This window comes from Chaetodon auriga, chromosome 5, assembly GCF_051107435.1.
Source record: "Chaetodon auriga isolate fChaAug3 chromosome 5, fChaAug3.hap1, whole genome shotgun sequence".
In the NCBI taxonomy this organism is placed as follows: Eukaryota; Metazoa; Chordata; class Actinopteri; order Chaetodontiformes; family Chaetodontidae; genus Chaetodon; species Chaetodon auriga.
The window spans coordinates 213,811-231,804 of record NC_135078.1 but is presented as its reverse complement, the minus strand read 5'-3'; the positions used below and the strand labels follow the sequence as shown (position 1 = coordinate 231,804).

Sequence of the window (17,994 nt, the reverse complement as noted above, 5' to 3'; positions counted from 1 at the left end):
CACATATGTTTTACTGAAAGATGGAAACAGAGATCATGCCGGACTCACATGTTACGCTAGACAATTTTCAACTACTGAGAGTGGTTAGGAGCGCGGTAAGAGGGACGGTGGGGGCATAGTGATGTTTGTGAACAACAGATGGTGTAACCCAGGGCACATCAGGGTAAAAGAGCAGTGCTGCACCAGAGACATTGAGCTGTTAGCCGTTAGCATTCGGCCATATTACCTCCAGAGGGAGTTCTCACATGTTATTATCATAACTGTGTCCTTTGTACATATATGTAACAGATACAGTTTATATGTCTTTTTTTAATCCAATTCATTTTATTTCAAGCTATGTATTTGCTATGTACTTTGCATTAATATCTTATTTTGAAAACTGGACATAGTCACGTCTATCCCTGCGCTACTTTCATCATGTCCAATTTGCTAAATAGTGACTAGTGATGTGTCGTTCACGAACGTAGTGGCTCTTAGAGCCGGCTCTTTGAAGTGAACGACGGGAGCCGGCTCCTGATTGGTGGGGAGCCGGCTCCGAGACGCTTTTTTTTTTTTCTCTCGCTTTTTTTCTCTTGAAGCCGCACGTGATTGGTCAATATGCGTGGTGTCGTCTCTGTGTCTGCGCCGCTTAGTGCGCTGAGCAGAGGGGGGAGGGGCGGCAGTTACACACACACACACACACACACACACACACACACACACACACACACACACAGCAGCAGCAGCACACGAACGGGTCAAGAGAGGAGAGAGAGTGCAAAACGGAGGACATTTACCCACAAAAAGTAAGTCCAGAAATGAGTGAAAGCAGGAAAAGGAGCCAAATCTGGACTCACTTTAATTATATTGATGGCTCCAAAGCAGAGTGCATTGTCTGCCTGTATGTATCTGAGTATATAAAAAGCTAAATTTGTTTTGTATTTTATAATTTGTTTTTTGTAGATCTGTAGAGTAAATATTTTAATTTATATTTCGTTGTGTGTTTTTCAGGGATCCTGTGTTTCACTTTTAATTTGTTAAGTATAAAAAAAGCTAAAAGTTTGTTCTTGTATTTCATAGTTTATTTATTGTTGCACTGAAAAGTAAATATTTTTAATTTACATTTTGTTGTGTCGTGTGTTTTTCAGGGATTCTGTGTTGCTTGACTTTAAAGTTGCTTAGTATAAAAAAGTTAAAAGTTTAAAATAGTTAAAAGTTCACTGTAGAGTGAAAAAATAAAGGCATATTTATAATATAGTAGTATAATACTTTTTTTTTTTTACATTATTCATTCATTTTGTGCATAATGTTACATTATTATTGGTAATATATCGATTAAAGCAACAAAAAAATCTGAAGAGCCGTTTGGGAGCTGAAAGAACCGGCTCTTTTTAGTGAGCCGAGCCAAAAGAGCCGGTTCTCTAAAAAGAGCCGGAATTCCCATCACTAATAGTGACTGCTCTGGTACAGTTAAGTTTTCATAGCTTCTCTTCAGGTAAGACTTAAAGTCTACAACATTCTCCTTTTTTGGGAGGTGAGAAATCTGGCAGAAAAAAAATGGCTAACTCCCATGAATAAAGGGGATTGTCCCTCTGATTCTTCTTCTTCTTCTTCTTCTTAAAATGACAACTGGCTCTTGGCAGTTTCTATGCCTTTACCGTGTAGGGGATTTAGATTATTAAACCTTTGGTTTTAATGTTTGCACTCGCTAATATAGAAAGGGGCACCAACCTTCATCAGATCAGAAGGATTTTATTTATTCTTTTCTTTTATTTGCTTATTTAATAGTGATTAAGATTAATGTGTTTTTATGTGTCAAACTGTCTTAGAATGACAATTCCACTTGAGAAACATGTAACTGTGAATGTTTTTAAAGGACAACATGGTTTAATTTGACTTCTTTTTCAGTTACTGTGAAAAATACAACATGTTCATTTTGTGCTCCTGTCACTCATATGTAATGATGTTGACAGTACAATCAGATGAGCATCATCATTTGAGACTCTTTTGTTTTTATGTGTCGACCTGTCTTAGAATGAGAATTTCACTTGAGAAACACTAGAATGTGAATGTTTTTTGAAGGACAGAATGGCTTAATTTAACTTCTTTTTAAGTTACTGTTAAAAATATACATGTTGATGTTGTGCTTGTCTTGCTCATACACTATGAATCTTAAATAGTGACTTTCGTTTGATTTTCCTGTCAAAATCACACTACATGAGCGAGAAAAGCACAAAATGAGATATGAGCACTTGTTGCATTTTTCACAGTAACTCAACAAGAAGTCAAAATAAACCATGCTGTTCTTCAAAAACATGCACAATTCATGTTTCTAAAGTGGAATTTTCATTCTAAGACTGTTTGACACATAACAGCTGAGTCTTAAATGGTGATGCTCATATGATTTTACAGTCAAAATCACTACATATGAGCTATAGGAGCACAAAATGAACATGTATTTTTCACAGTAACTGAAAAATAAATCAAATGAAACCATGCTGTCCTTCACAAACATGCACAATTGACCAGAGGTGACCAGCAGTCCCACCATGGTCATCAAACCTCCCCAGCGGACTTTCTAGCGGTGCCGTGCGGCCAGATGCGCAGCGGCTGGTATGGCGGAGGACACCAGTGTGTAACCACTGGCTCATCATATAATCAGCGCCTGTACATCAACCATCAAACAGGAATTTGCTGCTTTGGACAACTTAACAAGCATCATCCCTCTATAAAATGTAAATCCATAATTCTTCACAATTCGGTTAATTTCTTGGACACAACCACATTCAAAGGAGCCAAATTCACACTACATGACCAACTGCACACAAAAGTTTATTTCAAATCCCAGCTATCACGGTTCCACAGAATATACACACAGCAGGATTTTAAACAAGCCACCAAGGTGCTGTTCTCAGCTTTGCCCAGCAGAGGGCACTCCAGGACCATTTTTGGAATTATTTTGAACAACAAGTATTGGTATATGACTTGCACAAACATGAGGTGTTTAAAACTGCCAGAGAGGGGAAAATTTCTTTAAAAATTGTGTGTATATGGTGATTTGTAAATAATGTGGTAAAAGATATGTGGGAGAAACAAGCCTGACAATACATGTACAGTTTACACGTCATAAATACAATGTTGTAAAACAAAAGAATACTGACCGGCATGTTTTCCAGCATTTTGTCTCCCATGACTGTGATGCAGTGCATGCCCTCACCCTAGAGTGTAATCCACACTAGTCCATGGCCCAGAGAAGAAGAGCTGAGAGAGACTGGGTTAATAAATTAGGAACAACATATCCACACGGCCTTAATGAAAGTGTCTAAAGTGGAATTATCATTCTAAGACAGTTTGAGACATGAAAAATGTGTGCTTGTGTACTTGTGTGTGTGTGTGCTACCACTTTAGAATGTGTATATTGTAGAGATCTCATGAAGCTCATCTGTTCCATCTGATGCAGCCACAGGTAAGTGGCCAAGTAAGCTGAGCAGTAGATCACACGCTCCTTGGATGAAAGAGATCCTGGATCGCTGTGTTTCGCTCCATGTCATTCCACGATATGAGGAGACTAATAAAAAAAGCAATACAGAAATAAATAATTTAATTATTATTACAAATAATAATCATAATAATATCTTATAGATAGATCTTATACAGCTCTTTTCAGGGTGCTCAAAGACAGTGCAAGTAATGAAATAAATGAATAGATCAATACATACATACATACATACATACACAAATATATGGCAGTTGACATGCTCACAATCTTTGGCTCCTTTCTTCTCTGAAATGGTAAAACCTTTAACAATATACTCCACTACAAGACCTCTCCAGATCGCTGTTTCTCTTTGACTTTTCTTAGCGACGGTCTAAGGTAATGTGTTCTTCTAGAAAATACTTAGTGTTTTCAATAACAGGCAAAGAGGGTGTTAATGCTCTCTCTCTGGTGATCTCATATTGTAACTACACTTGTTAAAATTTACTGGCTGGTCATTCTATGTGGGTCACACTGTGATATCCTTCAAGAATATCCACAGTTGAGTGTCTCTGAGCTGTAAGTTTGACACTCAGACCTAATGGTACTTTATGAGAGCTTCACCCAAAATAGGCATGTTCATGTGATTTCAGTGTCAACATCACATGACCTCAGTGTCAGAGGCACAAAATGAACACTTGCTGTGTGCAGGAAACATTTCCAAATGAAGCGAAACAAAACCAAGCCATACTTCATTAACACCCACATTTGAGTGTGTCTGAGATGGAAACGGTTTATCAGAGTCGATAAAAATAAAAGAGAAAGAATAAAGAGGTGAAACTATTGACAGTATATCAGGATATACTTCAAATCACCATTGGATTTAAAATGAGAATAAGGGAGCACTGGACAGTACTGGGATGTTCCTAAGTAAATTAATAAATCACCTCAGGGATGTACTGTATCATATCATGTTATCATATATCATATATTCCTGATAATGCCAGTATAATTTCTGTGATTACAAAATTCATATTGTCTCATCTCTCGTCTCGTCGTCTTAGGCTTATCGAGGTCTGGGTTGCGGGAGCAGCAGCCTCAGTAAGGAAGCCCAGACAGCCCTCTCCGCAGCCACTTCCACCAGCTCCTGCTGAGGGATCCCAAGGCGTTCCCAGGCCAGCCAAGAGACATAATCCCTCCAGCGTGTCCTGGGTCCGCCCCGTGGTGTCAAGTTGAAAAAAATCTGTTTGTATGGAACTACAGTTTATCTTTGTGGATTGTTTTGATGCCAAATTGACAAGAAGACTGCTGACATATAATGCCTTTTATCTTGTGCTTCTGGAGTAAAGTGTTTTTCCTGACACATAAGGAATTGCTAATGTAGGAGCCAATTTTTATGTTATTCTTTTTGACATATTTTCTATGATATGTGTGATATGTGTGATGGTAATTTCTGTTTTAGTGTGCTCCCTTTAAGGGGGGCCTTAAAGGAAGTGCCTGGCCTACCAGTAGGGCTTTTGCTGGGAAGCAAACAGTCTTTAGACCTTGATTTGGCTGCTTGTTTGCTTGCAACTGGAGGCTTATTTACCATATTTGCTTACCAGATTGCTTTATTGTTTTGATAATAGTATTTTCATTTTTTATACCATCTTGTGGAATGTGGACAATAAACTGAGATACTTTTTATTTTAATACAACTTTCATCTGGACATTTCTTATTTCAAGCATCTACTATAGCCTACCCAGCAAGACCCACAGTGCTACACAAATAGGAACAATAATGTTGTAGTCGCTACAGTCAATACATCATATGTCTTAAAGGAGATTGGTATAATGTTTTCCTCAGAGACCACAGGGAGTTCAAATACTGTATATATATGTATTTTTAACATTTTGTCACAACCACAGAAACACAAAGTAACTGCTTAAGTATGGCAGAGTTGTCTGACAGCTTAGTTATTGGTTTGATTAATGGTTTACAGTCTAATAATTTGTTTGTATTGAATACTGACAGTGGCTGAACAGGCTAATTATCAGCTACAAAAGCTAATATTTCTCTATATTTATTTCCTCTGTGTGTCTGCAGTGTATCTAGTGCCAAGAAGAGAAAAACAAGTTTCTCATCGGTGTGTTTAATGTGAAAATCACTGTTGTACAGTATATGTCCATAGTCTCTCATCAGAAAATCAAGTGCATAATAGTAACAGACTGCTGTATCCAGTCCATAAGAAGGAACACCACTGCAAGTCCTTCCCAACAGCTGTCAGACTGTTTAAAAGGTCCCCCTCTGTTTCAGCCCCTTTCAGAATGTGCTGTTTCTGGTGTCCAGCTTTAAATGCAAATCAGCTGCTGCTGCCCCACCCATGTTACCATGGTAATGGGGAGAGCTCAGACTCACATAGCACTACCGTGTGAAAGTAGTGGACATGGCGGCAATGAACTGACTGAGTTCTTCAGTAGTTCAACTGTACATGTTTGAACCTGAATCGGATCCTGAGCCATTTGAGAATACCTTTCAAAAACAAATTCAATAGCCTTATGTTATTTATCTTATTCACACGACGGCATGTCATTTACGGGAGGGTATGTCATTTCTGTCTCTACATGGTTGCGCGTTTACAGTTCTCCTCTGCTCTATGTATCGCACACGGTGGAGTCCCCCCCACACACGTGTGTACACACTCCCACCAGCGGGCAGAGAGCGCTTTTTCACTGAGTACATGTGGTCATACATACAGCAGTCTTTCCCCTACCATTATATTCGGGGTGCCGCCCCGGCCCTCCAATGGCACCCCCCGCCCTCCCTTGAAGGTGTTGTTATTTTTATTTAATTTTCTATATAGCGCCAGATCACAACATAAGTCATTTGAGAATACCTTTCCTATAGAATAGGTCGATACCGTGTCCTTTATTAAACTAAATTTTAGTTATTTATCTTATTTACACAACGGCATGTCATTTCTGTCTCTACATGATCACGAATTTACAATTCTCCTCTGTTCTGTATCGCGCACGGCGGAGACACCTGCACACACACACACACACAGGTATGGATGGTCTATAAGGACACTTTTCCCATACCATGCCCAGTGGTGATTTATGGGGACCTACCTTTCCCTTTGCCCTAGAGAGGTGCAACAAAGATAAAACTAGTCCAAAAAAAATTAGAAAAAATCCTGTCTACTTAGCATTTAAATATTGTCAAAGAATCTGAAGATATGAACATCTGATATTTGACAGGAATATGAGGACGGGGCGGGAGGAGGCGTTTCCGAGCACAATGGTGACTTATGTGGACCCCCCTTGTTTACTGGGACATAACCCATATACACACACACAATCAGGACAAAACCCTTGTTTGTGAGGACCACACTGGTTTAACAGGGCATTAACCATACACTCACATATACACACACACAATCAGGACAAAACCCTTGTTTGTGAGGACCACACTGGTTTAACAGGGCATTAACCATACACTCACATATACACACACACAATCAGGACAAAACCCTTGTTTGTGAGGACCACACTGGTTTAACAGGGCATTAACCATACACTCACATATACACACACACAATCAGGACAAAACCCTTGTTTGTGAGGACCACACTGGTTTAACAGGGCATTAACCATACACTCACATATACACACACACAATCAGGACAAAACCCTTGTTTGTGAGGACCACACTGGTTTAACTGGACATTACCCATACACGCACATATACACACGCACACACACAATCAGGACAAAACCCTTGTTTGTGAGGACCACACTGGTTTAACAGGGCATTAACCATACACTCACATATACACACACACAATCAGGACAAAACCCTTGTTTGTGAGGACCACACTGGTTTAACTGGACATTACCCATACACGCACATATACACACGCACACACACAATCAGGACAAAACCCTTGTTTGTGAGGACCACACTGGTTTAACAGGGCATTAACCATGCGCACACACAATTAGGGTAAAACCCCTTGGTTATGAGGATCACACTGGTCTAACTGTACATTACTTCATACACTAGTCTCATATGGCAGATCCACTACTGACAAAAGTATCTCACTACAAGAGTTTTGAGAATTAATTAAATAAATAAATAACCAGCAATCAAAATTACCAGCATTTTCAATGGTAAAATCAACTGAGTATTTTTATCTGGATGATGGAATCTGTCTCTATTAAACACAATGCTGGCAATAATGTTAGGCCAGTGGTATGAGCGATACTGCAGATATTAATAACATTCCTGACTGACTGATCAACTTGGGTACAAGGAGAATGCAGGCTGGCCTGGGTACGGTTTCTACAAACACGCAGTGGACAGCATCATATCATCCTGCATCACTGCATGGTATAGAAACTGCTCTGGTGCAGAAAGAAAGGCTCTCCAGCAGGTAGTGAAATCAGCACAGGATCACCATTAGCTGCCTCCCATCAGCCACAAACATTTACATCAGCAGATATAGGAATAGAGCTGCCAGCATTCTGAAGAACCCCTCTCACCTTGCCCATGGACTGTTCACCGACCTCCCCTCAGGAAGAAGGCTGCGCAGCATCAGGGCCAAAACAGCCAGACTTCAACAGCTACTTACCAGAGGTTGTCAGACTGCTAAACTCTGAAAAACATTACAGACTAATGTCCAACAAACAATTAATATTTATTTTGTATATTGTATTTTTATGCAAAATGCTGTTTTTAACGTTTATATATAATTTTTATTTTGCTATTATATTGTCTGCTGCTTTTATTTGACCTTGAGTACTAAGTTCCATTCCTTTTTTTATCCTCGCATCCTGGAATTACAATAAATACACATTGAATGAGATATGAGAAACACTGGTTTTAATGAGTATAATTCACACAGACTTTTTAAACCCGTATGGAACATCCACAGCAAGAACATTGCACCAAGCACAGTACAAAGTACAACCTCATAACAAAAAGTGCTAAGTGCCAAGCCATAACATGGCATAAAGTGTAAAACTGTTGAAACAAAAAAAACTGTTAAAACAAATACACAAACTTAATCAGGCCCTATTTTCTTAACCTAAGGCCCCTGTTCCTGAGAAGATCCTAAATATTTTGAAGACTTCCATCTTTCAAAACTAGTAAGAACAATGTGCAAAACAAAAATAATATAATGCTGCAGCTGGCTTGCAGCATTTCTTGAGTGAGTCAGGTACAACCTCATAAAAGAATCTGGACTAACCCTTAAAGATAAAATAATAAATGAAATAATTCGGATTCTGATAGTGCCAAGTCATAACACAACATATCAGACCCTATTTTCTTAACCTAAGGCCCCTGTTTCTGACAAAATCCCGAATATTTTGAAGACTTCTTTCCTTCAAAACCGGGTGCTCAGCAAGCTTACACTGTTGACACTCCATCTTACTTGCTAGGTTTCCTTTGTCAATATGTATTTTGAAGTGTTTCATCACAGCACTGATTTCGGTCTTGCTCCATGGCCTTTTCACACATTTTCTGGATTTTATCTCTGTCAACCAAAAGAATATTTCATATGTTAAGATAGTGAAGATAATAGCTGTTTAGTGTAAATTTTCTTGAAATAACTTTTGAGCTACTGAAATGTAGGTTAATTATGTTATATGCAAAAGTGACACATAGTGATTGTTAAATTAAAATCAGTATGATATCAGATTATTATGATGAAGTAGAAGAATCGGGGGGAGACATTCCCCTTTATTTGTTACACACATGCAAGAACGTCCCGGGTTCGATTCTCGCTGCGTCCATCACCATTGGTCAGGTGGTGATCTTCTTGCATGTTTTTAGTGGGGGTATATTTTTATGGAGGATACCCCAGGTGAACACGGGGAGAACATGCAAACTCCACACGCAGCAGGCACCGAAGGCATGGTGGAGGACACACCCCCGGTGCCCACAGCGACCCGGGACCTTCTTGCTGTGAAGGCAACAGGCGACAGTGTTGCCACTGTGCCACCGTGCCATGACGCTGGGACCATCAACACCATAACGGTTGCCCATTTCTGGCCTTGATAGCCCCTTTTAAGTCATGTCATGTCCCACATGACTGCATCAGCTCATTTCTTTCCTTCATATGCATAATGAAAGTTTCCTGCCTATCTAACTGAAAGACTTTTGTTTTTCTTTCAGTCTTTTGTTTCTTGAAAATTCTGGGAAAACAACAAATGTCACATTTGCTTGGCTGCCATGGACTGTTAACAAGGCACTGAGGCACTATACCTGTAGTATTCTGTAAATGTTTTCTTATTAAATTGTGCTAATTAACTCAAGGTTAATCATCTAAGAAATAAAAGGAATGAATGGATGAAGTCCTACCTTTGGAGCTGGTAACAACAGTCTTGGTTGCACACTTTGTTTTTTGTTCTGGAGAAGCAAGAAATTCTTCTGTTAGAATAGCCAGTACAAACTCCAAACCATTTATGGAGAAGTTTACTTTATACACAAAACAATACTATTTACTGAAATTGAGCTGTAACTTGAACTTGATCCTGAAATTATGTGTAGCTGTGAAGAGACACATCTCGACATTTGGGAAGACTAGATGAAATTACAAATTACTTTACACACACACAGACACACTCGATGTCATTTGGACTGAAGGAGTAGGACCATCAATACCTTTACCTCATCACAAGGTTAACAAACTCAGTGTTCACTCAACCCGATTTCTGGAATACCCTTCTGAACCATTACTACAATTCTAAACAAATTATCAAAAAAACATACCTTTGGAACTCTTAGCCTCGTTCTGGGTCGATACCATTCTTTTTCTTTTCCCTACAACAAACAAACAAATAAAAATCCAAAATGTCTTTTTAACAATTATGAAAATTAATTAATTACTAGCAACATATCTATGACAGGAAAAGCAAGAGAGTTAGTTGACATGATGCAAAGGAGGTGCTTTCTCACACATTACCAGAGGAACTGGTGGGCTCTTCAGCCATCTTCATTTCTTGATTTCCTGGTGAAAAGAATACAAAAAAGCTTATCAGCATCTTCAGCTTGAAGATAAGTGATCAGTGCACTACTTTGGTAGTTACCATGATAAGGTGTTTTTTTTTTCTATGTATATACTGTAGATATACCACACAACTACCCGTAACTGTAGAACCACACCATGGACTTTACCCTGATGGCAACATTTAACTCATTGTTAGGTCTATTTATCGTGGTGACACCTTGGTGGCTTTGTGGTAATATTAAAACAATGCCACGTAACTAATATAAGAAAATATGGTCCTTAATCCACAATATACCATGAATGCATACCAGAAGATATTTAATACATACCCCTTAGTCCAAGGGCACAACCTGAGTCCTCATTGCCACCATCTTGATCGTCTCCACCACTTTCTTCATTGTCTCCATCCCCGTCGTTGTCTCTACCACCGCCTTCATTGTCCCTGACGTTTTCGTCATCTCCATTGTCTTCACTGTCTTCATCGCCTTTGTCATCTTCATCATCCTGCTCACTTTCATCCATTTCTGGATCCAATTCATCTAAAGAAAAGTATGATAAATGCAAAAGATAAATATCATTGTTGTTGTTGTACAAGGCAGTACAGTGGCACAGCAAGTAGTGCGCGTGCCTCACAGCAAGGAGGTCGCTGGTTCGATCCGCGGGTCGGGCAGGGCCTTTCTGTGTGAAGTTTGCATGTTCTTCCCGTGAATGCTTGGGTTCTCTCTGGGCACTCGGGCTTCCTCCCACAGACCAAAAGCATGCTCATTAGGTTAATTGGTGACTCTAAATTGTCCTTAGGTGTGAGTGTGAGTGTGAATGGTTGTATGTCTGTCTATGTTGCCCTGCGATCGGCTGGCGACCGGTTCAGGGTGTACCCCGCCTCTCGCCCATTGCTAGCTGGGATAGGCTCCAGCCCCCTGCAACCCCGAAAGGGATACGCGGGTAAAGAAGATGAATGAATGAATGAATGTTGTTGTTGAATGAATGTTGCACCTGACATATTTTTTGTATAATTTACAAACATATTTACTTTTTACATTCTAAGTCTATATTTACATCTTCCCAGTTTAGAGAATGACCAAAATACTGCATTCAACTGTTGTGTTATTTCTTCTGTCTCACTACATCATTGAATTTTTCCTGTTCCTGTAAAAAAATTGTAATTCTTTTGAGATGAGTCATTAAAAACGTTGTTACCACCACATACCTTCAATCTCAATTTCGTCAAGAGACTTGCCCTGGAACTCTGCCAGATTTCCTCTCTCCATTGCGAGCAGAATCTTCGTGATTTTTGCCACTTCAATAGTGGCCTCTGGCAGACGGTAGAAGTCTCTGTGGACCCTGATGTCATGGCCCAAAAAGTTGGCTAGTTGGTCCAGCTCGTTGTTCTTCAGGTTCAGGATTTGGGACTGGGTTGCGACATGCTTGCGAAGTTGTGTAGACTTCAGATTTTGAGGATTCTTCGCACCACACAAGCGTGCAAAAGTTCTTACGCAATCCTGTCCTCTGTAGTGACTTGTGGGGGGGCAATCTGGCCGTCCAAATAGGAAAGGGTTGTCCTTATGCACATTGCATGTTTCTCTTTTCTCCACAAGAAGCGTTGTTGCACAAACAACCTCAGGGTTGAATAACACTGCCACTTTCCTGCCTCTTTTTCCCATAATTTCAACCCTGCTAAAGTGCCTTGCTAGCTTCTGTTCAAAAGCTGACAGGCTGGCAGCTACATCACTGTGAAGCTCAGTCTGGTCTCTTTTCTGGAACGATTCAAGAGTCATTTTGGATACTTCGCCTGCACGACGTCTATTAAAGAGTATGATTTGTGTAAGTGTCACCCTTGTAAGTTCTGCATATGCCTGAGGAGACTCATGCTCTTTTAGATTGTCCATGGCACGAGCTGATTTCTCGTCCAAGTACTTGTGTAAAAGTTGCACATCCTCCGTGAATGGTATGGTGCACGCTTTGTTGAACTTCGACTTGCTCAAAGTTGCCAGTGCAGTGTGTGAGATCTGTCCCGCCCATTCTTTCGTGCAGAGTTTTGTGAATCGATCCGCTGCTTTGATCAAATTTTCATCCTCTGCTGCAATGGCCCTGCAGAGAATGATGTCACCAACCTTCTTAAGTGAGTGTCCTAATTTCAGGGCAAGACTTGGTGTACAATATGAGTGCCTCTCTTCGTTATATCCAGCAACTGTTTTCACGGCACCAACGATTTTGTAAAAATTGCTTGGCTTGACAGCATCCTCAAAGCTGAGTATCGAATACTTCTCTCGGAGGGTCAATAAAAGTCTGCCCATTTCCCGAACCTTTGTCCTGATGTACTCAAATTTTGTAGGATCTCTCCCATGCTTGTTGTAGAGTGACTGGGCCAGTTGCAGGATGAGGAAGTCATTCCGTACCACAGATCCTATGTTATCTTTCCTCATGTTTCCAAGCACCTTCCACACTCCAGCAGAAATTGCTTGGGAGCAGGTTGACTCTGCCATATCGGCCAAAGCTAAGACTTTACTCTTGCCACTGGCTTCAGTTTGTGTCTTTGATGAGCACCTTCGTGAGTGGCGCCACAGCTCTTTACGGACAAACATGCCTTTGCAAAATGTACAGTGCACATACATTTTGGCATTCACGGAGACTTCTGATCGTCCAGTTCTTCTTTTGACTTTCAGTGGTCCACCATGATTACTCATAACCTCTTGGTTATGTTCATAATTACCTCTGTTTCGCAACTTCTCGAGTAACCGTTTTCTCTCTTTTGAGTTCTTCGGGAACGAAAATGCTTCAGCAACATCATGGTCTTCTTTCTCATGCTTTTTAAAGTGACGAGATATTTTGGATTGAGGAGTTTTGCAAATGTAGCAGTAATTTTTCGAAGTGCAAGAAGAACCTCCTGGGGCTGCTGAGGTAGTAGAAGACTCTGCTGTAGAGTTGGAAGCATCCTGCTCCATGCAGGATATACTTTGCAGGACTCTCTTTGTTTTTTGAGAAGAAAGTGATTTAACTGGTGATGGAGACTGTGGATCCGCACTAACACTATTTAGTTCACTGTCAGGAACAAAATCTTCATCAGAGCTGGATCCATGACAACTCGGTGAAGGTAGGTAGCCATCATCAGAAGGGCAATCACTACTTTCAGAGTCCGAAACATGCTCAGAAGGTGCAACATCCTATGCAGCAAAAAAAAAAAACAGAGCTTTGTTGATATAAATTCAAAAGAATCTATTGCTGTACATGTCATAATCTAACACTGAAACATTTTCAAGCCAAATTTAAAATGGTAAAGAAGACAATGAACATACCAGTGATGAACTGACCTTTACAAAGCAGGATTTGTGCCATGATCGTGAACACACTAAAAGCACATTGAAATGGGAAGTTAGCAAGTTGTGCAAATGATTTCATTTTAGTTTGACATAAATAACTACACTAAACATTGGCAACAAAAACTGTGTTTGAGTGATGTAAATACAAACATTTGCACGTGAAACCAAGCCATTTGAAACCGGAGACAGGTCCACTGCAGTTGTCACAATTGTCCAAAGCGTTGAGAACTGCACTAGCAATTCTATGGTGGCACTGAAAAACCAATGATGTATGGCAGTTAAAAAAAAAAAAACGATACAAAATTTAAAGAAAACTATAAATATAGAATATAAACATTTAGCCATAGACTCGTGAGAAAGAGTGTCCTCATAATTCAGGTGTGTCAGGTGAACACCTGACACACACAACTCAGCTTACAGCCTGATCAACATGAAGCTCACTATGTGAAGAAATGTAGGTGGGGGAGGGGACTCTTGAGAAGAGGTGTCCTCATAATTCAGGTGTGTCAGGTGTTCACCTGACACACACAATTCAGTTTCCTGCCTGATCAACAAGTTAGCTCCTGTCCTCAAAAGGACACTGCATCCTGACAGTCCTGTGCTGTATCAGGTAGTTAACAACATTCAACAGTGTGTGGACTCCTGAGCACTGTCATATGATCAAACAGAACAGAATATGATTGGATGTAAAAGCATGACATCACAAAAATACAGTCAACTTACAGTGTCGTCCTTTGACGTTCCAGGACTGGGACTGACCCCTGTCATCTCATCATCAGTTCCACCCAAGGTTTCCTGTGTATGAGTCAATGACAGGACCAAATTTCAGATTACTTGAAGCAGAAAAAAAAATCCTTTTCATTCCACAAACAGTATGTTATGACACTGGCCATGTTTAGTGCAGAAATGTCAGTCAATAGTTCAGCAGGGAAGAAGGAAGACATGAAGGACCAATAGCATTTTTAATATACTGAGCCAAGTCATTGTGACGGTACAAAGCACTACTTGCCCTTTCTGGTACTGGCTCACTTCCGTTGACCTTCGGGTCACAAAGTTCTTCCCGGAGTGCCTGAAATTGTAAAGAGGAAATGTAGTGTTGTCTCGTTACTTGGCTGACAGCGCAATCACTTACAGCATGTTTCCACTACGTAGTGCTATCTCAACTTAACTCTACTCGCCACAGGTACCAGGTGCTATTCTGGAGGCCGTGTCCATTACAGGATAGTACAACCTTTAGAACAGCAGGTTGTCATAGCGATGGTGACCACTTAATAAAACAAAATTTCAGACTGACCTGTTCATTTTATTTATTGATACGTGGTGATATCTGTACATTCAGAGCCCCGAGGCAGCACTGCTCTTTTGTCCACCACAAACATGAAGCTTCACTTTACATTCAGACTAACTATTGTGGCTGCAACAATTGTTAGATTTCACCTGGGAGATCAACATATATCTCCAAAAGGAAGTATATCAGACAACGCTAAATCTACTGCTGAAGAGCAGCTGTAAAATAATCTGATCACTTTCTCCCCAAGATGACGGCAAAGTTTAAATCAGCGGATCATCTCAGGAGACCGGCTGCTGTCTCAGTGATGGCCCGCTGCTCTCGGACGGCTGGCCCCATATAGGCGGCTCTTCACATCGCCGAAACATCGGAGCAAAAGTCCAAACAGGCATTATTTGGATAAACTGACCTCAAATTGGGGATGTAAACGGTCACTTTCTCACATGAAAAAGCATTTAAACTTCATAAAGTGACATTAACAGTGCTACAGGAGGAATTAAAACAGCTTTTGGCCGTGTGTGATATTCGTGCATGCCGCTCATCGAAGATGCAATGATGCTATGATGTATAACAACTAATCGCTGGTCTGCAGTGTTTACACGTCACCTTTTAGTACCTATTCACCCGTTTTGGAACCTCAGCCGAGCAGGTACTAAGAAAATAGTACAGGGTACCAGATTCCAGGTACTAGGTACCTAATGGAAATGCACAAAAGCCAAGTAGAGTTGAACGGAGCTGGTACCACACAGTGGAAACATGGCATTAGTGGTAATTAAGAAGGAAACCAGGAGCTGATCAAAGGTGAAAGATTACTGTAACGATGTTGTTACACACAACAAAATTACATAACTTTACAGAAGATTTCATTAAATTTATGACTTCCAAGGCTTAGAAAAGTATTTGATACTCCATGACATTTGCAGACTTACTAGGAACGTGGGAACATTTAACATAAACTTCAATATAACACATAACCAACTTCTGCAACCTAATATGTGAAGAAACATCTTAGAGGCTTTGCCACAAAGGGTGTCCTCATAATTCAGGTGTGTCAGGTGAACACCTGACACACACAACTCAGCTTACAGCCTGATCAACATGAAGCTCACTATGTGAAGAAATGTAGGTGGGGGAGGGGACTCTTGAGAAGAGGTGTCCTCATAATTCAGGTGTGTCAGGTGTTCACCTGACACACACAATTCAGTTTCCTGCCTGATCAACAAGTTAGCTCCTGTCCTCAAAAGGACACTGCATCCTGACAGTCCTGTGCTGTATCAGGTAGTTAACAACATTCAACAGTGTGTGGACTCCTGAGCACTGTCATATGATCAAACAGAACAGAATATGATTGGATGTAAAAGCATGACATCACAAAAATACAGTCAACTTACAGTGTCGTCCTTTGACGTTCCAGGACTGGGACTGACCCCTGTCATCTCATCATCAGTTCCACCCAAGGTTTCCTGTGTATGAGTCAATGACAGGACCAAATTTCAGATTACTTGAAGCAGAAAAAAAATCTTTTTCATTCCACAAACAGTATGTTATGACACTGGCCATGTTTAGTGCAGAAATGTCAGTCAATAGTTCAGCAGGGAAGAAGGAAGACATGAAGGACCAATAGCATTTTTAATATACTGAGCCAAGTCATTGTGACGGTACAAAGCACTACTTGCCCTTTCTGGTACTGGCTCACTTCCGTTGACCTTCGGGTCACAAAGTTCTTCCCGGAGTGCCTGAAATTGTAAAGAGGAAATGTAGTGTTGTCTCATCATGCCATCACTTAATAATCATTAAGAAGAAGACAGGAGGAATGAGTCATGTAGCATATAATTTGGAGGCCGACAAAGAATTTCTACACATCTCAAAGTTTTCAGTTGTGCAGATACATGTCTACAATGACGCAGTTGACCATCTACTACACCTAGTGCTGTTCAAATATTTACTGATTAAATATCACGCTCAAGGTCATGCTGTCATCTTGCACATCAGTACTGCTGTGCTATGGTTGTAGACATGAGGCTGCAGAGCCCAAAATTAAAAAGTTAAGAGAACATGGGAATCTTAACTCACCATTGAGCGAGACGGCCAAGAGGAATCACCATAGTCATATGTTATCTCCTCTCCTGGAAAGATTTCTTTGATGGCAAATAGGCACAAGTGTGGTCTCCCTCTGACCATTATCCTTTTGACTTTGCAGTTAGGATGAACATGATCATCATTCACTAGTCGTCCCAGTGTTTCGTCTTCTTTTGAACCATCTATACTGTGAGATAAATAGACCACAAAAATCTTCAAACTTGGCTTGTGGTTATGTTCTTTAAAGTGTTTTGATAGAAAACAGGAAAAGGAACTTCAGTCCAACCTTTGGTGTCGTGTAAAACACAAACTCTCTCTTTTTTCAATACATGTTCCATTACACCTTTCTCACTAGCATATTGTTCAACAAAAGCCCTAATACCTGGTGGTATTAGTCAGATGCATTATTTGTAAACAGAGAGCAGAGAGGGATGACTGCAGAAGTTGCACATTCTGTGTGCTCTAATAGCCTTCAAATTATATAGAAACAGCTAACATTGTGTTGTAAACAATTTGTAGTGCATGAAGTTTTTGACTAAAGTATATCATTAAGTTCACTTGGCTATAATTTCCTACCCCTGCATGTTTAATTCAACCAGGGGTGTAACTTTGAACCACCAATGAAGACAGTAAGTAACAGGTTAGATCAGACATTGGCAACTCATTCCACAAAGGGCCGTGTGGCTGCAGATTTTTATTCCAACCCATCAAGAGCACACAGTTTGACCAATCAACTGTCTGAAGTCTGAGATCAGTTGATGAAATGAGTCAAGCCAGGTGTGCTGCAGATTGGCTGGAAGAAAAACCTGCAGCCACATGGCCCCTTGTGGAATGACTTGCCCATGTCGGGGTTAGATTAGT

The 17,994-nt window shown here is 40.4% G+C and overlaps 1 protein-coding gene across 2 annotated transcripts; it reads right to left on the bottom strand.

Moving 5' to 3' along the window:
• Positions 1 to 8,522: 8,522 nt before the first annotated feature.
• LOC143321144 (uncharacterized) lies at positions 8,523 to 17,259 on the bottom strand. 2 transcript variants are annotated; one of them, XM_076731296.1, is made up of 13 exons: positions 17,128 to 17,259; positions 16,731 to 16,790; positions 16,446 to 16,517; positions 14,776 to 14,835; positions 14,490 to 14,561; positions 13,917 to 14,019; positions 13,743 to 13,795; positions 11,657 to 13,610; positions 10,779 to 10,988; positions 10,405 to 10,449; positions 10,212 to 10,262; positions 9,801 to 9,848; positions 8,523 to 8,973 (listed from the first exon to the last, which is right to left on the bottom strand). In XM_076731296.1, exons 1-13 carry the CDS (start codon positions 17,233 to 17,235, stop codon positions 8,759 to 8,761), a joined length of 3,051 nt encoding a protein of 1,016 aa, XP_076587411.1. In that variant the 5' UTR covers positions 17,236 to 17,259; the 3' UTR covers positions 8,523 to 8,758. The 2 variants fall into 2 exon arrangements, with proteins under 2 accessions (XP_076587411.1, XP_076587412.1); XM_076731297.1 differs by having other exon boundaries at positions 13,758 to 13,795.
• Positions 17,260 to 17,994: the final 735 nt, after the last annotated feature.

Excerpts from the sequence above, each read along its gene's own strand:
- LOC143321144 (XM_076731296.1), bottom strand. The coding sequence starts at position 17,235 with ATGGTCAGAGGGAGACCACACTTGTGCCTATTTGCCATCAAAGAAATC. Across the intron at positions 13,611-13,742 it reads TAAAGGTCAGTTCATCACTG|GATGTTGCACCTTCTGAGCA; the intron begins GTATGTTCATTG and ends TTTGCTGCATAG. Across the intron at positions 10,989-11,656 it reads TGACGAAATTGAGATTGAAG|ATGAATTGGATCCAGAAATG; the intron begins GTATGTGGTGGT and ends ACTTTTCTTTAG.